Raw genomic sequence first — 21151 nt, 5'->3', positions numbered from 1 at the left:
AAGGGCAAGGCTCTGACTAGCCTTCGAGGGCTCAGAAAAAGAATCACAAGGTCCCAGAGAAAGAACTGGAAAGGAATTTAAAACCAATGGCCAAGCGCCTCATTTGGTGGGTAGAGAACGGATGCCCAGATGGAAAGGGCCGTACCTGGAGCCACGCAGCAAGCTGGGGCCGAGATGAACTTACAGCCCGAACCTGCTACTTCTAACCAAGAGTCCTAGGCCAGCGCTCCTTCTACTGCCCCCAGGTTCTCAAAGGCAGGGCGGTGCAATCACCTGCAGGAACTTGGAAACGTCGACTACTGCGCCCCACCCTGAGCTTCTGATTCAGTGGCACGGTAGGTGGTGAGGCAGGAGCTGCCTTTTGAGACTAAGACCCAGGAACTGGGTGAGGGTCCTGCTGCCTCTGTTTCGGAGCAGCTGCGGCTGAAGCTAGGATGGGGGGAGCCAAAAATATTCACCCCAGAAATAAGCGCTCCACATCTCCCCAAAGTGTTATGATGATGTATTCCAAGTAAACAGCAAAGAAGGCAGATTTCATTAATCTTAATAAATAGGCATTGCCTTGGGAGAGAAAAGGGTTGGTTAAAAAAAAAAAGGTTGTGCATCTACTTGTAAGATTACATTAAACATTAAACTAAGCACAGTCTATTTAAGGCGCTGCTTTTTGGATCTAAACTTAAGTAGCACTGTTAAAACCTGTGGTATAGCAGTGTATCTTATTCAAACTTTAATTAGATTTCAGAACTAGCTACAAACACACAATTATTCAGTTCTGCTGGAATCTGGATGGCTGGTGAAATTGAAGAAGGATAAGAACGTCCTGCACCAGGGGCCTCGGAGGGCTGAACGAAGCCTGGGTTCAACAGAACACACTTCTTTTCCTACTAATATTTCATAATGATAATGGGCATCATTTATGGAGTGCTTACTCAGTGCCAAGCAATTGTATACATTTTCTCATCAGTGCTTCAGAACAGCCCTGAAATATTCTTCCTCCAGTTGTACAGGTTATAAACCCAAGGCTCAGGCAGGTCAGGAAACCTGCTTGGGGCCTCTGGTAAGCGGTGGAGTCTAGATTCAAACTGGGCAGCGGGCTCCAGGGCCTATCCTCTTAACCAATGGAATATGTGCCAAGTTCACATTTGAAAAGATTTTAAGATTCAATTAGATTATAACCATGTTCACTTAACTGTCACAAAGTGAACTCAAGGGGCGGGCGGCTTTTTGGAGACTTGCTTTCCCATGGGATAACTGGTTGGAATTGAACGTAATTAGCTTGCGGAGAGCGTAGTGGTAGGTAAATGGCTATTTCCAAGATGCTTCAGGGGCCCTGAAAACAGTGTGTTTCCATCAGCATTTGAAATATGCCCTCCACTCAGCACACGTTAATTAACCACGTGAAGGTGGATGCAGAAGTCAAGGGGTAAGAAGTTTCAGTTATGTAAGGTAAGTTCTAGAAATCTATCGTACGACATTGTGCCAAGAGACGACACCGTTTTGTAGACTGAAAAATCTGTTAAGAGGGTAGGTCTCACGTTAATTGTTCTCACCGCAATAAAATGTTTAAAAAGTCTTACTCGAGGAAATTCTAAATGAATTGTGCTTGCCTAGGCCAGTTACCGCAAAAACAAATGTTATTTTCCCCTCCATGTGCTCCTAGTAAGGACCAAGCCTAAAAGTGGTTAAACGCTGACACCACGGAGTGCTCAGGATTTATCCTGGCAAAGACACCAGCATCTGCTAAAAACAGCTGCCTATACAGTCTTAGCTCTGACGCCACCAAGGGACGCGACACTTACCCGCAGAAAACCAGAAAGGCAGACGGACATCCAGTTTGTGAGGAGCTTTTCCACCACGGACTCTGTGCGTCTCAGCATGAGTTTAGGCTGCATGTTACTGCACTGCTCCATCAAGTCCCTGGTCAGCACCTCGAGGATGCTGGTTAGGTAGACCAGCTTAGTTTGCAGTGCAATGGTTAAGAAGGAAGCAAACAGACACCTATTTAAAAATAGAGCCTTGGTTACAACAGCCAAGACACGGAAGCAACCTAAGTGTCCATCAACAGACGGATGGATCAGAAGATGTGGTACATATATACAATGGAATACTCTTCAGCCCTGAAAAGAAGGAAATCCTGCCGTTGGCAGCAACATGGATGGACCTTGAGGGCATCATGCGAAGTGAAATAGAGAAAGACAAATACTGTATGATCTCACTTATATGTGGGATCTGAAAAAAAACGAAACAAACCTCAAACTCAGAAAAAGAGATCATATTTGTGGTTATCATGCTGTGCACCTTAAACCTATACAGTGCTGTATGTCAATATCTCAATAAAACTGAAAGAGAAAAAAAAAGAAGATATACAGATGATGGAAAAAAAGCATATTGAAAAAAAACCAGAGTCTTGATTAAGCAGGTTAGTCAACAGCTGTGGCTTGCTCGGTGCTGACAGCAGTTTCCAAGGAAACTTGAGGGGTCAGGCAATGGGATGCTAACGGGGTGCTGCCCTGTGGGTGCTTTTTTTTAACATCTAAGTTTCAACTACCTTTGTCCTCGATCCATAAAAACCACACAGCAATGTTAACTTCCGGTCATTTTATATGGTTTTCAGCATTCTCTAGTTTACTTTAAACTAGAGCGGTAACAAGAAGTGAATGTCTTCCCTGAATTTTCAGGGTGTTTTTAAAAATAGAAAACAGCACACTTCTGCTTTTTGACTCAGGACTCATGTGTTTTCTTGGTATTGGGTTTTTTTAGGGTGCTTTTTGAGGGGGGGGTGTCACATGTGTGTGCATCTTCAAAATAGAATTTGTGTTAGAGCGTTGTGATCTGAAATGGAAAGAAACATCAGGACTGCATGGTGACCCAAATCAACCAGCCTCTGGAGAGATGCATGTTCTCAGATACCAAGCTCAGGTTGTAATTCCGAAACAAAATGAGAGGCTCACGTTTTATTCTTTCTACTTAATGGCTTTCAAAATGTAAACAAATGGGCTGATACCTGTCCTTCACTGAAAAGTTCTTCTGCTTTTCAAGAGTGTGGATGACAGTAACAAGGAAACTTTTATTACAAATTAGGGCATCCAAAGCTGTGAGACTTTCATTCTTGTTGTTGGCATCTCTGTTCTGAAAAAAATATAACATAATATAGATAATATATAAACTTAAAGTTAGAAAGTAGATCCACAATGGGTTTTCCAAGACAATGAATTATTTAATATCAAATTCGTGATCCCGAAATACCCACAATGACAATTCAAAGTAATAATGGAGATGATAGCACTATGAAAGTCAGGCAGTCATGAGCGAAAAATGAAAACTTATAGACTTACATGCATATCTTCAGTGAAGATGTGTGTGAAGCCACCTGACTGAGAGGAAGGAGACACTTTTATTATTCATAACAACCAAAGGAAATGAAGAGTGTATTTTTGTTACAATACCTGAGTCCATTTTAATAAAGTACAGACACTATTTGCTAATCTGAAGAGCCCCTGGGCTTATGTTCACAGCATATCTTCTACATAATAAATAATTGTTCAGCTCTCAAGAAACACCAGTGACTTCTGAGAGCCTCTAAGAATATTTATCGTTGCATCAGTTCCGGTTTTGGTAGGTGAAGGCATCTCACACTTTAAAGAACTGACTCAGAAGTTAAAGAAGTGGTGGCGAAAGATTATGCAAACGTACAGACCCCTCCTCAAGCAATTTACCTTCTAGGGATAAATACCGAGTCGTGTTGGTAAGTTTATACAAGTCTTAGCTTAGAAGCATTTACTGTCTGGATACACATTGTTATTCAAGAAGGGGTGGAGAGGGGTGGGTAACAGCTAGAACCTGGAGTCAAACAACTTGGGTTCCAATCCTGGTTTTATCACCTACTGGTCACATGACTTTGGACAAGTCACTTAACCTCTCTGTGCCTGACTTTCCTCATCTGAAGAATGGGAACAATAATGATTCTCACCTCACGGGTTAGGTGTGAAAATAAAATGAATGAATGCACAGTAAGTTCTTCATGTCAGCTATCATTATCGGGTTGTTTTTTTTTTTTAATCACTAATTTACAGCAAACTAGACCACAATGCTGTTGCCCTGCTGGTTTCTAAAAATATTTTAAAGTGTTATGCTCTGTAGCTCTTGAATATAAACTTTGGGGTTTCCTTTAATGTACAATATCATAAATCATATTGGAATTAAATGACTAAATTTTAAAAAGCATGCTAACACTTTAAATGAGTCAACAGTATGAAAATATAAATTCAAACATTCATTTATTTAAAAATTTTTTGGTAATACTTGAAACTTTGGGCTATTGTTATATCTTATTTAAGTAAATTTCTTCTGCAGAGAATTTTTGCCTTATAGTTTCAAATTTGTTAGCCCAAGTAGAAGACCTCAAACTATTACCTCATACTCTCCCCTGGTAATAAGCAGAAAAATCAGACCCTGGGTTTGCAGTTTCTAGTTCCTCATATTTTTCTGCTGAACCAACCTTATGCCAATAGGCAATTTAAACAGATTGAGGACTTCCCTGGTGGCGCAGTGGTTAAGAATCCGCCTGCCAATGCAGGGGACACGGGTTCGAGCCCTGGTCCGGGAAGATCCCACATGCCGCAGAGCAACTAAGCCCGTGCGCCACAACTACTGAAGCCTGTGCGCCTAGAGCTCGTGCTCCACAACAAGAGAAGCCACCGCAATGAGAAGCCCGTGCACTGCAACGAAGACGCAACGCAGCCAAAAATTAATTAATTAAAGGAAAAACTTAAAAAAAATAAACAGATTGATTCTTGACCTTAAATAGGGAAATACCGCGCTGGATCCCTGGGTTCCAATGTTCCTTCCTCCTTTCATTCAAATTCTTCTCCTCTAGGTGGTTAGGTGCTCCGCTTACCCTTATTTCTTCTATTTTCAGCACAACAAAGTTGCCAATATAATGAAAAGCAAGGCTTTAAAAGCCAAAAACCAACTAGCAGGGCAAAGAACTACCGGTAATGCCTTGGTCTCTGAGAAGCTACCATCTCCTCTGGGCTTTGCCTATTGTTAACCGAGTAGGTGTTGATCACCCAAGGTCTCCCTCCGCCACCCAGCCTCCAGGCCTAGAGGATGTGGCTCCTGATCTATCAGTAAAGGGCCTCTCAACAGCAGGACCTACCTTCAGCCTAGAATGCATTTCAACTGGTGTTGTTCTAATGGAGTATCTTCCCTTGTTCTCTAGATCTTTTCTTTTTTTTTTTTTAGATCTTTTCTTAATTGTGACAAATTCAGTTTTAACTGAGGTCTTCTCAATAGGGTTCTGAAAAATGTATGCTTGTCTTTCCTGTGTCTTCTTCTGACATCAGTTTCTACAGCTTTCCCAGTTGTCTTTCAAGATTCTACATAACCCTGAGTTAAATCAGTTTGCCTTCTTGCACCTCTCTCTTCTGAGATACCACAGCATTGTTCCTAGGAATTTTTTTTTTTTTTTTTAAACACTCGCAACAGCATTCCTTTGCATTCGTCACTCTATCTTGCTCTTGATAACCGAATTTAGAAGACAGGAAAACTTTTTCTTTCAGGCCACAGATTACTCTCTTTAGCACTCAAGGGCCATCATTAACTATAAAAGCCCACAGAGTACTCCTGTAGATGGTAGAAACCTCTTCTTCTATTGCTATTAAATTCTTAATGGGGATCTCAGATAGCTGGGAAATAGGACTCTTGGTGCAACCTTTGCTGAGGCCCTGCACAGTCATCATGATTCAGGGAATTAAACTCCCCTCCCTAGGCAGTATTCTGCCGTAGAAATGAAGGAGGTGGTAAATGGCAAGTCTTGGTGCCTGCTATTATTGGAGGATAACTTAAAAAAAAATACAAGTACTGAAAGCTAAAGTCTTATTTCTAGCCTTCTTGATTTACAACACTAAGGCTTGGACAAAAAAAAGAAAATATGGTGGGTGTTTTATGGAGGTATCCCACCCTCCAGACACAGCATCACATATCATGGTGTCCGCTTCTAGAATTATAGAGAAACTGGAAATTGCTTACTGCATGTGTCTGGGTTTCTGAACTCTAGGCTTCTGGCCAAGTGTAGCTGAGAAGCTGATGGTAAGGTGATACAAGCTCTCTTTTGGCCTGGAGAGATTTCTGGCTTTGCTTAGAAGTCTAGATTTAAATGTAATATGTAATTGGTGTTGATGTGTTCCAGAGGTTGGGCCTTGCTGTGGTCACCAGTTCTGGACAAAAAAAAAAAGGGCAATATGGAGGAACTGGGGTACCGGGACTTGGAGGTGATGGTAGGAGGATGAGGGTACCTCGCCAAAGACTTGGGAGGGTAAATGAGGAAGGCTATGTGAGCAGGTGAGAAAATGGAGGTGTTAGAACGTGAGACCGAAAACCCAAAGGGTTAAGTAGACTACTCCTCGGATCCTAGAACAAATTAATTAAACATTTCATGCAGCTATTTCTACTAAATGAGGATGACACAAACTGATCAGCTGAAGAACAACTGCTGGAGAGAACCATAAAAACTCTACATTGCTAAAAATGGCTGTTATTAACTCAGATTCTACACGTGTCTACTTTTCTCCCTCTTGGCCAACAGTACTTTTCATTTCCAATTGAGAAGTAATAGTGGATAATCTAGTAGCCGCAATGTAAGTCATGCAGATAAACACAACAAACTGGCCAGCCCACAATTTATTGATTTTTAAATGAACTAGCTCACTTCCCAGCTACAAATTCAGTTCTAAACTGGTAGTAAAATAAAGCAAAAAAATCATCACTTTGAACTTGTGTCCCTCCTAGGTTTTTGTTACTGGACAACGAGTAATTGCCAGTGACCCATCACTGCTTTGTACCCTAATCAATCCGATTAATAGTTATCCTCCTCCCCGCTCTGCTGAGATTTAAGCCATTATTCTGTACCAAGCACGTTATCTACCGCTGCCTTGGAAGGAACCGCCGTTTTTGACAGTAGCAACAAGCACCTTCATTATTATTCAAGACTCAACCTTAGGAATGTGATCAATGCTCTTTTACCTCAGGGAAGAAAGTTCTCAGAGCAAAATGTTTGTAGTCAAGGAAGGGAACAGTTCCAAAACTATCAACCACATCCAATTTATCCATCTGCAGCTCAGCAAAGCCTGCAAAACAGAATCCCAAGAGCAATATTTTAACTCAGAAAACAATGGATGAGATCTTCTGCTGTTTTGTCTAACACGGAGTATGGCCTTGGTTTTCATTAAAGAAGAAACAGTAGATAATTACTTGGTTGGCTGCAGAGAAGAGCTGAAATAAAACACAAAGCCAGGCCTAGACCCTGCTGTTCAGTTGTCTTCTATACAAACAGCTCTCATTACTGTGGCTGGTTCCATTTAAGGGTTAAAAAAAAAAAAAAAAGGGCTTGTTTTTCTACAAATAAAATTTTGGAGCCTACCATCACGTATCTCTTTCCGGAGCTCACTCTCCAGGAGCTCCAGCTGTTGGCTCTGTTTGCGACTCAGTTCCTTCGATTTGTGCCTGGTCACTCCCACAGCCGCTGTGGAGACAGAGATCCAGCATGAGACTGACAAAAAGGAAAACAGAACCAACCTTTACAGTCCTTTACAGAGGAGGCGGCGGAGGGAGAGCGAGAAAGACTAGCCTGGAAGAGGTGGAATTTCTAAGAAGAAAGATTCCCAGCGAGGGGTCACTCTACAGATGAAGATGCTCAAATGCAACAGAAAAAAACCCCCAAAACCCCTACTCATCTTCAAAGTAAAAAACTAAATCCAATAACCTTCACTTGTAACCAAAGATCCCAGCTGGCTGAAAAGGAATGAAACAAGCCAAGTTTCCCTACAGCCACAGGCCACTTAATATTGTTCTGTTCTTTTTTAATGTTTCTAAACATCCCTAGAGAAATATAGTTGAGCCTTAAATGCATAAAAAACCCCACACATCCACAGTGAGTTACATGAGCCAAACTTGCATAGATCAAACGGGGTGACAGGATGAGTGGTCCCCAGTGAACCCTTGTATCTGGATATTGCTTCTTTCTCCACTTTATTTTGCTTCTAACTATGCTGTAGATGCAGTAAACCGAACAAGTTCGGCACTTGGGTTCATGTCCCCGCTCTGCCATTAACTAGCTGTGCGACCTCAGGTAAGTTCCTTAGCATCTCTGTGCCTGGCTGCCTTATCTATTAAAGTGCCTGCCTCCTTGTGACACTGACAGGATTCTAGGAAGTAACTCACAGAAAACATTTAGATCTTATTTTTAAAAAAGAATATGTAGCAATTGTCGACTCTCATTATTATTCTCGAAAGTTTTTCCTCTTTTAATAGAAATTTCATGATAAAAGGATCCTGCTAGATGTGAATGATGCTGGAGGAAACAAAATTCAATACAGCTGTGTGCTGGACCACTTCATAAAGTCAACAGTCTTAGTCATAACGTGCATCATGTATCTTCAAGAGAGGGTGGAGCAGGCAGGGATTCTCAGATTTGCTTGACTATGGAGCCCTCTTTCCAGGAGCATCACTTGGGACCGCTGGCACTCAGACCACCCTTTAGGCAGCACCAGCTCACTGCCTGAAAATGGAGCTAGCAGGCCACGTCCACAAAGCAGTGAGTTTTTCCTGGCTGAAATCTCCAGGGGAAGCTACAGGGGGTGTTCTGTAGGTGGCAGCCTTAGGCCAGGTGTGTATAGCGTTTTCACTAATGATGTGCTCGATGGTCCGAAGAGTACGCTTACTCAAGCTGCTAAGGACACATGCCTCCACGGAATCATGGTAAGAAGGGGAGGAGAATTTTAAACAGCTTTGCAGATACCAATGAAACCAAAAGTGATGTGTCAGATGGAGCCCACTTCACCTGAAAGAGCATAAACAATCTCTACCAACAAAGTGAAGGGAGAGGAATGGAGATTCGCAGAGAGCCCAGGAAGAGATCAGAGGTTTCTGGGAAGTCACAAAGTAGATGTGACTCCATGATGAGACTGCTCTACCTAGAGCTGCCTGACAGCAGCGGATTCTCAAAATCGAGCTCAGCGTTTAGAATTTACAAGTAATCTTCTTATTTGAAGCCAGCACCGGCCAGGACTTTATTAAAATATCAGGCCCAATTCTGGATTCTAGATGCATTAATAGTGGTGGATAACTTGGAGAGAGCTTTTAAAAATACCTGAAATGATCATCAACGGTACAAAACAGGGTCTCTGCAAAATGAATTCATTCCATTAGACTAGTTAACAATACACATAAGTCCTTCCTTCACTGGACTGGGAACTAGCCAAGAGAAAGGACCAGGACTGAACTCATCTTCCCTAAGTCCAAAGCCTTGCACAGTTATCAGCAACATAACAGGTGCTCAATAAACGTCAGGTAGGTGCGTGCAGGGATGGATGAATGAGTGAGTGAGTGAGTATACGGAAGGAGACCTTAGCAACTATTAACCGAAAACCATTAGAGAGGCGATGCCTGCATTAAATCAAGGAATATGATGGGCTCCATAGCTGTGGAGGAGAGTTCTCTTTTTTAAGGAGGACAAGAGGAAACAGACTTAAAATGAAAAGCAGCTCAGAAACAGAGGTCAAAAACTGAATGGCTACAGGGACCAGGTCCTCAGATGAGGTAAGTGGCCTGGGTGGAGACAGTAGGGAGTGGTGGAGACTATGGCAAAAGCCTAGTGAACACCTGCCCTCTCTCTAGGGGTAGCTGCTCCTCAGCTCCAGAAAACTGATGTTATGGAAAAATTAGGATCCAATGATCCAGATCTTTCTAATTTTCAAGAATCGCCTAATTTTAAAATGTTGTCAATTACTTCAAATTTTTAAAAATGCTACGTGGGCCAAACAAAACACATCGGTTGGCCAGATTTCATCCAGTGAGCAACCACCATGGGATCACTGTGCTTGGATGAGCCTTGGAACATTTTAATAGATGGTACAGATCACACTTCCAAAACACAGTTCTGCCAGGAAAAGACAGGGCTGGGGTAGGGGTGAGGGGCGGGGTTTGCTGGGATGAGAAGGCAGGATGAGATGACCAAGTCCTTGGAGCCCAAAATCCCAGAGGAATTCTGAGGAAATAATGTAAATGGGACATCTGTCATCACAATTCACAGGTTCAGGGAAGCAAAGTGGATTATATTTCTCAAACACCAAGATACCAACCATCTTTGTAATCCAGCCTTTTATTAATGAAGCATCCTAAAAAATGTTTAGAAAGCCCTCAACGTGTACCTGTTAGTCCTTTCCCAAAGTTTTGATCTGGGTTTTCATCCATTGATACTTAACTGAAGCAAACAGCCCCTGAAAGCTGAAAGCCTTCCTGCCTGCCGAGGCCCCAGGGAATAATTTCTCTGACAAAATTAAACAGGGCACTTACCAAAAATGACAATCACTAGCAAGACGGGAAGCCCAATCAGAAAATACCAAGTGGAAATAACCGATTCCCGCTCGACGTAGAGTTCCAGGTTTCCCAGTTTGACCTAAGGGGACAAAGAGGTGGGGTCGAGGTGGGGACCACATCTAGGTACACAATTTTTCCCCCCAAATGGTTTTCTCCAAGATACAAAAAGAGGTGGCAAGCTAGGTAGGATATCTGAGTTCAAGTCCCGTCTCTGGGCAGATTAGCTATGTGAATTTCAGCCAATCAAGAACATTCCCTGTGCCTTGGTTTCTGGATTCAGCTCCAATCAGTTGCGGGGCTAGACCTACAGATTTTACACTTCGGTCCTCTTTGCCCCGGGGGTTTTAAACTGCAGGAATGGGGGCGATAAAGAGATAGTAACCTGTGGGTAAGACACCCTCGTACCCCTGGACTAAGGAAGTAATCCAACTTTTTAACCTCTTCTACATCTTGTGTTTTCTTGATGGGCCTATTTTGAAGGAAGCATTCTGTGGGAAAAACCAGTTTGGCAATGCTGCCAGGATGATCCCTGAGGGGCTTTTCCAATTTTAGGTTTTGATTATAAAAGTTTGTAAAGCTTGTAAAGGGAAAAACTCTGTATCAAGCCTTATTTTTGCATTGACATACATGTAAGTATTGAGGAACGTTACCATCCTGGGAGCCACGGCTGACCCTGTGGAAGTATCTGTGCAAAGTGGCTAGAGTGCAGACTCCAGGCCCAGACAGCCCAGGTTCTAAGTCCCAGTCCAGAGAATGAACCTGGGCCCTCGGCAGTGAGAACACGAGTCCTAACCACTGGAGCGCCAGGGAGCTCCCCCTTGCTGTCCTTCCCAGCTGTAGGAGCTTGCGTGAGTCACCTATCCGTGTAGCTCTCACTTTCCCCATCTCTAAAATGGGATGCTGTTACACCTCTTCGGAGGGTTGCCGTGAAGATGAAACGTGCCGGCATTTGTTTGTAAGCAAGTTCCTGGCACTCCCGCTCAGAGCTCTCCAGCGGACTCCTGGAGCTCAGAGCCAAGTCCTCACAATGACCCCCAATTGGCTCTCCATGCTCCCCCTGTTAATGCTCTCACCTCCTTGGAATACTCCCCGCATTGTTCCTTCCACTCCGCCACACTGGTCTCCCTGTTGCCCTTTAACAGCACCAGGGAGGCTCCTGACCCAGGAACTTTGCAACCTGTGGTTCCCTTTGCCTAGAACACTCTACCCCAGATGGCCCACAACAGCTCATGCCCCTCGTTTGCCTGAGGTCCTGATTCAAATGTCGTCTTTACAGGGAGCCCTTTTCTGGCCGCCATCGTAAACCTTGCAGCGCTGCCCCTCACCTCCTGCTTCATTTTTCTTCATAACAGTTACCACCATCTAACACATCTTCAATTTATTTTCTATACTACCTGCCTTTTTAGGTAAGATCCATAAAGGCAGATATTTTGGGGGGTGGGGGGGCAGGCGGGTCTGTTTTCTTCTCTGCTATGTCCCTATGTCCCAGTGCAGGCACTCAGGAACTAGTCCTGGATAATGAAGGATGCTACCATTTGCTCTTCTCAACTAACCAGACACGTGGGATCCCTTGCGAGTTTAGTTGCTCTTATTCATGTTATAATTATTATGACCCTCTTTACCGTATAACAGACGGACCAAGGGAGGTTCAGCTAAAGCCAACTTATCTAAGGCCACACAGCTATTAACTGGTGCAGCTGAGACACAAACACATTTTTTGTTTTGCCTTCCAGTTGATGTTCTTTTTTCTTATCCTTTACCCAACTACTTATGACTCTAGATCATAAAGCGTTTTGGTGGGGGATATAGACTGTGCAGAGTCTCATACGGCATGAACACTATAAACGGAGGTTTCTAGTATGTTTCCCTTCACCACGGTCTCCTGTCTTTATTGTGGGACATAAATATACCGGTGATGGGACGGACCCTCAAACAAATCTGGGAAAAGATTAAATGCAGTGAGTCTGACTTCATGGTGGAGGAAGCAGCCCATGACCCATTGATTATCTGGTCCCCATTAGACTCCACTGCCACTTTCAGTGTGCCAGGGAAGCCCCCATTCTGAGTGTCTGCCAAGACATGCCACCTCTGCGTTTGGGCAAAGAATGACAGCTCACTCGTCAGTGGGTCTAGAGATTCTGCTGCAGACGCTGCGGTCTAAACGTGTGGCTAGAACAAAAGCTATCAAGACTCATTAGTATCATAAACAATGGTGTGCTCGGTGCTTCGACATTCCAATGGCACAGGGATGGGTTCTGCAAGCTATTCTGGAGGAATAGCGTTTGGGCCTACAATACCAGCTTTGTTTATCTTCACTGAAAGTGAAGATCTAACGATCCACAAAAGATTCTATTCTGGCTTCTGGTTTAGCCAAGGAACCCCCCCTCCCCCCGCCCCACACCAAATAAGGTAAAACTGACGGGTAGGCCTGTCAGGCAACCTACGCGAACTTTCTTGGAAGAGGTGGCGATGCTGTTTGCCGCAGTGATGCCTTTAATTTTGCAGAAGATGGTGGTGAGATCTTGATTTCTAGTAATATTTTCAAAACTGCAATTTAATTGCTCATTTTCTCCATGAAAGAGAGTAATTTCAATGTCTTTCTTGGAAATGTTGAAGTTATCATTTTCTTTCTGTGAAGAACAAGGTGAAGATGAAGAAATCAAGGCGTGTGTGGAAACTCACAAACATAAGACACCTTTCCTGTGGAGGGGAGCACATCCTCCCACCCGAAATGAGAGAGACATACTTGAATTTTGACTTCCAATTCTGTGTCCACCTCAGGCTCAGCCCGGTACCCTGTAAATCTGGGGTCGTCAAGGTACTGCAAGCTTCCACAATCCAAGTAGGTCTCCTGGACCCTGAGCTTCACAGTGACATTCGTACGCCCTTTTGAACTCTTTAAACTAGGGGCTAAAAATCTGCAGTGAGTCGCCATACAATATTCAGAGACCTGAGGGAGAAGGAAAGAGCATTTTGATAGCTTCGTTAATGAATTTCAGCTCTGGGATTGAAGAGCTAAGTGACCTGGGCAACTGAACCTCTCTGTGCCTCTGTTTTCTCCTCTGTAAAATGGGGATAACAGTATACCCACCTCATGGGGTTGAATTAACTCTAAATTAAATGAGATGAGGTCTCACTAAATTAAATGAGAATATCCATGCAAAAATGCTTACAAATCCATGCAAAAAAGCACTCAACAAATGCTAATATGATTATTAATATTATTAGTAATAATGAAAGAAGAAGGTGATACAATAGGAAAAAAGGGTACTCGGAAGAGAAGTCAGCTAGAGAAAGGGGAAGACTGCACCAGTGGGCCTGTGTGTCCTTCAAGACGTCAAGGCTGAGTCCTGGGAAACTACAGGAAGGGAGGAGCCAGTTCTTCGGCAAGGCTGGCTGCAGGCTTGCGTCTGCTGACTCGATCACTCTGTTGGTGAACCCCTGTGCTTTAGCAGAAATCACTAACCACAAGAGGAAAAGGCTTTGCAGGCCTAACAAAAAGGAGAGGAAAACAAAAGTAAAAGGGACAACACGGCTCCCATGAAAGAAGGAGCATGAAGATGGGAAACCACGCAGAAAGGGTGGCCCACTTTACAGGCTTATTTAAAACAAACAAGCGAACGCAGATACCGTCATTTTCAGGTGTGCAGGCAGTTGGGCAGAGAAAGCTGCTGGGAGAGGGGCGGTTGGCAAACGTTCTAAAGAAGAGTAGCTAAGACTCCTAAAAGGAAATTTGCCAGGTGGGGATTTTTCCTCTTTGTTATTTGCTGTCTAACTAATGTTGGAATTTTAAAAAGGGGGTAGGAAGAAGCAACAGGTGGGAAAATCTGATGCAAAGCACTGAGATGTGGACAAGCAAAACCTCCCTTCACCTTAACGCCTTTCCAAACGACTGCCCTGAATCTCTCATTCACATCTCTGGCGACATGAAGAAAACCACAAAACCCACTGCCTCAGCCCTCTCAACAGCCGTAACCCCAGCAGGCTGGCTTTTTGCTGAAGACGCCTTCTAGAAAGATTCCTGGTGATAGGGTGACCCTAACCTCATTATTCTCTACCCTCTAAATTTCCATACCAGTGTCACCCGAAATGCTCTTTTTCTCTAGTTTCTGAGCAACTTCTTGGCCACCTTCACTGGCCATCTTGTTTTCTTTCACTCCTTAAAATTAAGCTGTTCTGCAAGATTCCATCTCAGGCACTCTTTTCTTCTTCCTTTGTGCTCCCACTCCCAGGATGTCGTTCACATTCTCCTTCTAACGACCATGCTACAAAGATGACCCGTCATCTCCCCACCATCCCTAGATACCTGCAAGAGCATCCTTATGGGTCTCCCAGGCTTTTTTTCAGTTACTGCCTCTCCATATGATCCTATGCACCATCGCCAAAATCATCACCATCAAGGGTACCTATCCTCACGTCACTCCCTGCTCAAAGATCTTCAATCCCTCCCCACTGCCTACAGAGTTAAGGGCAGACTTTTCAGTCTGATCCTCTCTTCCGGCCCAGCATGGCTTTGCAGCCGTCCCTCTGGCTCATTCCCGACCCATCCTCTCGGCTCCAGCAGAGCAGGACTCACCGATATTCCCATCAGGGGCCTGTGAGTAACTGTCTCCTCTGCCCCCCTGCTTCTACCTGCTCAAGTCCTACCCATACCGCTCCACTCCACAGACATGCTGAAATCTGCTCTAGTTTAATTTCTCTTTCATGTGGAAACACACAGTGGGGTATCTGAGCTGGAAGGGAATCAGAGGACCTAGAACTTCAACACGGCCTGTGCGCTCAGCTTTCCATCCCAGTGTAGATTACCCGTCTCCCTCGGTGAAGGCAGTGTGACTCTCTATTTTACCTTTTGTCCCTGCAGCCAGGAAAATGTTTGGCCCACAGTAGGTGCTCAGTGAATTCTACTTGATATTGGGACAGCACTGGGGAGGGAGAGCAAGTTCACTCACAAATGCAGGCAATGCCTCTGGTAAGAGGGTCAATCTCTACGAACCACTCAACAGGGTGTGTTGACATCATGGAGATGGGGCCTGGAATCAGATACAACATGAGGCTTGGAACTGGCTCTGAAGGGTGTCAGGACTCGGACATGTGTATGACAAGGCTCTAGGAGGACTTAGGAAGGCCTCCTGGACCTAGACCTGAAGCCACACTGGTTCCAAGCGGAGGCCGGGTCTGTGGCCACTAACATGCCTGCCAGCTTTGGCAGGCAGTGGTCTGGCTGGGCCTCAGAGAGGCTGTTACCTTCACATCTCTCATGAAGGAGGGACAGAAAGGGGAAGAGAGAATGGGGAGAGCCTTCGAGAAGAGCCTAGAAGTGCACTCAGAGGCCCCGGCTTGTCTCTGAAGTTCATCATTTCCCATGACGAGGCCCGTGTGTGACTCGTGTTGGGCTAAGAACTAAATGGGGCTGAGGGCCAGACCCCTGTGCGGGGACAGGAAAGGCAAGAGGAGGTGAGGTCAGAAGGAAGGCACCAAACCAGGTCAAAGAGACAAGGGCAAGAGAAGGAGAAGCACATGACAGCATCTCTGGGACTTCCACAGGTCACCTCACCTCTGAACCACAGCGTGCTCTGTGTGGTGGGACCACTACCACCTACTCTTCACAGGAATGCTCTTCCTTCCATCACACCTCAGCCACTCACAAGGCATTCTCACACGTACTCACAAACACTGTCTCATCAAGGTGACTTATTACACAGGGAGGAGACGGCAGGTCTTGTCGTATCACCTCTCTTCCCTCTGTGCCACACCTCGAAACTCTCAACTCCAAGTCTGAGGTCTTATTATTTCCATTATAGTACAGATGGTATTTATTATAGATCATGCAACAGGTAAAAGCTTATGATAGCACAAAGGCACAGGAACAAAAAATATCCCCCAACATATCTGAGTGTGATGAAAACAAAATCATCCTTGAAAATAACTATTATTACAAAGCAGCTGAAGACTTACATTTATGTTTCCTTTTAGCTCGTGTGAAATGATTAAGTTGTCAATTACATCAAAATTTCGACCCATGATGGTTATATTTTGACCACCACTGCAAGGAAAAAAGCAATGAGAGGAGTTTCACAGATTAAACACACAGGCATTTTGCATTTATGAATAAAACCATCAATTTATTCATACTCAATATTAAACTCAGTCATGTTTGAGAGCAAATTAATAAATTTTAATTTCAAACGCACGACAGCTTTAAAAGGCTTTTCATAATACCGATAGTTTTTAAGATACATAAATATAAAAATTCAGGTTGGATCCTGTTTTTATTCTAAGAAAATGTCCAAATTCTTGTATAGAATTTTGAGTTTTGCTGTGTCATGTTTCCACGTATAATTAGATCATCAGCTGTACCTGGAAAAGATTTCACTAAATAGAATTTTGTTTGATTACTGTTTAATCTACATGAAGACTTCAATCTAACAGCTTTCAAAATCAAACTCCCAACCTACCGATTATATTTTATGTAGGGAGACAGGGAATACTTTGGACAAGGTAAAATTATAAATGACATTACAAGTCTAAATTCCTATTTGGTAAACCACATAGATAACGGTTATGTCCTATCTCTCTGAAACTAAGCCAAATAATTTCACATATTCTTAGCACATAATTGCATTTAAGCAAAGTGGTCATTAGATGTGAAACAAACAGCTGTCCACAGCTCTGGCCACCCTTTCCCGTTCACACAGGTCACTAAGACACTCATTCCAGGGGACAGGAGCCTGGAAGGTCAGCTCCATCGGCCAGCCGAGCCCATGATGACAAGACCAGGAGGTGGGCACGAGCAGGCCAATTTGTGTAGGGCAGAGGGACGACATTAAGCCCTGAACCTTCCAGCCACAAGGGGGAAGAGCTGAGCTGGCCTCACGCCAGCCTGTCACCATTACTAGAAAACCAGGCCAAGTGTGCTCCACCACCGGTCAGACTGCAGAGCCATGTTCTGCCAAGAGACACGGGCTCAGAATGTCACAGGTGACTGGACATTAAGAATCCTCATATTGGGCTTCCCTGGTGGCGCAGTGGTTGAGAGTCCGCCTGCCGATGCAGGGGACGCGGGTTCGTGCCCCGGTCCGGGAGGATCCCACATGCCGCGGAGCGGCTGGGCCCGTGAGCCATGGCCGCTGAGCCTGCGCGGCCGGAGCCTGTGCTCCGCAACGGGAGAGGCCACAACAAAGAATCCTCTTATTTTACAACAAAGGAGAACACTGGTGGCTCAGAGCACAGCACCCTGGGCCAGACTGCCCCGAGCCTGCAAGCTGTCTGAATGCTCCCCACCTCCGTTTCCTCACTGGCAAAAAGGGCTACTCATAGCGGACCCCTTAGGCCTGTGAGGATTTCCGAGTCAACAGATCCGACACACCAGGCACGTGGGGAGTGCCGCGTCAATGTTTGCTTTTATTTATAGGAAGGATTGAGACCCACGGCAGAGAGTGCCATGCTAGAGCGTTGGTTTGGACATTTCAGCTTTCCTCATGCCACTATTACCGGCAGAATTGAAGTCCCAACACCCAGTACCTCAGCATGTGACTGTATATGGAGATAGGACCCTGAAAGAGGTAAGTAAGGTTAAATGAGGTCATTAGGGTGTGCCCTAATCCAATACGACAGGTGTCCTTATAAAAAAAAGATTAGGACACAGACAAGCACAGAGAGAGGACCATTGTGAAGGCATAGACAGAGGATGGCCCTCTACCAGCCTAGGAGAGAGGCCTCAGAATAAATTAAGCCTGAAAGCGCCTTGATCTTGGACTTCTAGCTTCCAGAAATTTGATGCAATACATTTCTGTTATTTAGCCATCCAGTCTGTGGCTCTTTGTTATGGCAGCCCTAGCAGCCTAATACATCCACCTCTCACTTCATCTTAAATAGGAATATCAGAAGTGATTTTCTTCTTTTTCTTTTTTTTTTTTTAAAACAAAGCTGCATCTGTAGTTTCACCTAGACAGTACTTTGAAAGTTAGCTTCATGCTGTGTTAGGTGGAGAAACTATCTTTAGGGTTATATTCTAAAATCTGAATGTGAATTTAAATTCAGCTAAGGGGGAGGTTTTTTTGTTTTTCTTTTTTCTTAATGTAAGAGTCACCTGAAAAGAGTTTCTTTGGAATTTCCATCTCTCACTTAGGGAATATCTTTGAAATGTAGATACTGCTTTGCATTTAGATAGCTCCCAATATTTCCTCAAATCATTCAAAACAGCTTACTCTAAAGGTTACAAACTGAAAGATGTAAGAAAGAAGAAGCTTTGTGTCATAGGCAGGAATGAAATGTAATGAAGAGGGTTATGTATTTGTAACAGAAACCTAGGTTTAGTTACTATAATTGAACAAAAATTTTCAAATGCATAAGGTTTAATACGATCTGAACATAAACCAGAGTCTGAGCAAACATTTTAGCTGTGAGTTTCCCGGCAGCCACAGCTAAGAGTAAAACAAGATGTACTCACAGCGTTTACTGTGACGACGGAAAGCAAGCTGCTTATCAGGTATACCTTTGTTTTCTAAGAATAAATCCTACAGAGGAAATTCTGTGAGGAGAATTTAGATATGACGATTATTTCTATATTTATTTGCGTGAAATCCATGATCTTTATGCATATGACCTTGTTAACCACAACAAGAGAAAAATATGCTCTAGAAAGTACCTGATCCAGGTGGTAGCAGGATATATGAGGGAACAGAGGGGCAGAGCGATATAAGACAAGTATCCCACCGAAGGACAGCTCCCGCCGTCGAACTGGATACACACATCCTTCATTTCTTTTCGGCTTGATGGAAGAGAGAATTTCATATGGGTGTCATTTAGCACGTGGCTAACCTGTATCCTAGAAAGGAGTAGAAAAGAACTCTTCAATGACACGGACCTTAGCACAATTGATTACCCAAGGGGACAGGATATGAATTTCACTTGAACTACAACAGCTCCCAAACTATCGGAACAGCCGCAGGCAACTCCCAATTAGTCAGGGTCCACTTACTCAGTATGGGTATTATCTGGGGGCTGGGTTCCTCTTTCTTTTGTGCATTTTTATGTTTTTATTTGCATTTCGCTTAGAAGTGGGGAAAGAAGGAAACGTAACCATTGCCTTTAAGAAGCCCTAATAGAAAGTGGAACGTGGACTAGGTATTAAAGTATACTAAGGAACTGTCATTAATTTTGTTGAGTATGCTAAGGCTAAGGCTATATGTTAGACATATATACTGAAGTATTGTACTTATGAGTGAAAGAATATGGTGAGATATCCTGGGATATGCTTTTACTTTTTTTTTTTTTTAATTTTTAAAAATTTATTTATTTATTTTTGGCTGCATTGGGTCTTCATCACTGCGCATGGGCTTTCTCTAGCTGCGGCGAGCGGGGGCTACTCTTCATTGCGGTGCGCGGACTTCTCATTGCGGTGGCTTCTCTTGTTGCGGAGCATGGGCTCTAGGCATGCGGGCTTTAATAGTTGTGGCACGCGGGCTCAGTAGTTGTGGCTCATGGGCTGTAGAGCGCAGGCTCAGTAGTTGTGGCGCACGGGCTTAGTTGCTCCACGGCATGTGGGATCTTCCCGGACCAGGGCTCGAACCCGTGTCCCCTGCATTGGCAGGTGGATTCTTAACCACTGCGCCACCAGGGAAGTCCTGGGACATGCTTTTAAAAACTCCAGCCGCCATCCTTCCTTCACTTCCAAAAATACGGAGGAGATAGATGAAACAAAATTGGCAGAATGTTAAGTTTTGAAACTGGAGGAAGGGTACAGAGAGGTTCGTTACACTCTTTTCTCTTGTGTATGATTGGAAATTTCCATGATGAAAAGCTTGAAAAAAGAGAAGGCCCAGTCAAGCACTGGGGCAGGGGCGTGGTAGAACCCAACCCCAGGCAGAGATGGGGATTCTGCTGTTCAAAGAGCAGACGGCGCAAAACTAAAGTCCTAAAGTCCATGCCAAGAGCCCAGGGGTCTCAGAATCGATCAGCATCAGAACCAAGCTGCCTCCCGAGGAGCTCCAGACTGGAATTTAGCTGGGACTGTCCTAGGTGCTCCTGAAATCTGCAGAGTGTGCCCTCAACACCTTTCAGCAGTCAAAACAAAGCCTTCTACAACATCCCCTCTGTAACCTGCAGCTTCCTCTGTACATCCCGTCTACAATGAGCCTCTAAAGCGCAAGTCATGAAGATGGGGTTCTGTCTGAATAATGCTCAGTATAATTATGCCACGTGAGAATCTATTATTATTACTTAAAGGCTACGTGCATGATTATCTACTTTAATGCACATAGCCTTTAAGTAGTAATAATAGATTCTAACAATAAGGCAAATTCAAAAAAATTTGAGTCGGTTTGTACTTATACCACCTCAAATTTACATTCTAAGATTTTATATTCAGAGCAAAGCTCTAGGAAATTCATTGTAAAATGGCTGATCATTAATATTCACACTTATTTATCAATTTTTGAAGGAGGCAGAAATATGGGTCCTTCCACTACTATCTTATATTTTTCTCTTCAGAGTAATTAGGCATTAAAAAATACCATAATAAAAGAGTTTTAGGATTATGGCATGAACTCAGATATAGGATTAACTGGGTATTATGTTTACTGCTCATGAACTTGGGTTCACCACACAGATGTGGTTACTGAAATGCTACATGCAGAAAGGTCTCTCTTAGTCATTTAATTTAATAACTGCAGTATCTCAAGACACATTCGGAATTGGAATGAGAGCATAAACAGTCAGAAACACGGTAATGCTAGGAAAAACGACTTATTTTCCAGTGAATTTGATTGCCTTT

General features: G+C 43.8%; 1 protein-coding gene across 2 annotated transcripts in view; it reads right to left on the bottom strand.

Moving 5' to 3' along the window:
* The window catches only part of PLXNC1 (plexin C1), a 141963-nt gene that overhangs the window by 39234 nt on the left and 81578 nt on the right, over positions 1 to 21151 (bottom strand). Inside the window, exons 11-21 of one of the 2 annotated variants that reach the window (XM_089921132.1) lie at positions 19025 to 19204; positions 16338 to 16420; positions 16076 to 16197; positions 13124 to 13327; positions 12822 to 13007; positions 10354 to 10456; positions 7421 to 7522; positions 7024 to 7127; positions 3336 to 3374; positions 3005 to 3129; positions 1800 to 1998 (exon numbers count right to left, since the gene is read on the bottom strand). In XM_089921132.1, the coding sequence (XP_089777258.1) occupies positions 1800 to 1998; positions 3005 to 3129; positions 3336 to 3374; positions 7024 to 7127; positions 7421 to 7522; positions 10354 to 10456; positions 12822 to 13007; positions 13124 to 13327; positions 16076 to 16197; positions 16338 to 16420; positions 19025 to 19204 (1447 nt within the window). Of the gene's footprint in view, positions 1 to 1799; positions 1999 to 3004; positions 3130 to 3335; positions 3375 to 7023; positions 7128 to 7420; positions 7523 to 10353; positions 10457 to 12821; positions 13008 to 13123; positions 13328 to 16075; positions 16198 to 16332; positions 16421 to 19024; positions 19205 to 21151 lie in introns of both variants that reach the window. The other variant, XM_022562399.3, reaches the window with a different exon arrangement.

The sequence above is a fragment of the Delphinapterus leucas genome, chromosome 11, assembly GCF_059928025.1.
Source record: "Delphinapterus leucas isolate spDelLeu-1000000601 "Yukka" chromosome 11, BTC_Dleu_Yukka2, whole genome shotgun sequence".
Taxonomy (NCBI): Eukaryota; Metazoa; Chordata; class Mammalia; order Artiodactyla; family Monodontidae; genus Delphinapterus; species Delphinapterus leucas.
Note: the sequence above shows the minus strand (reverse complement) of the source record. Positions and strands in the feature narration are given on the sequence as shown.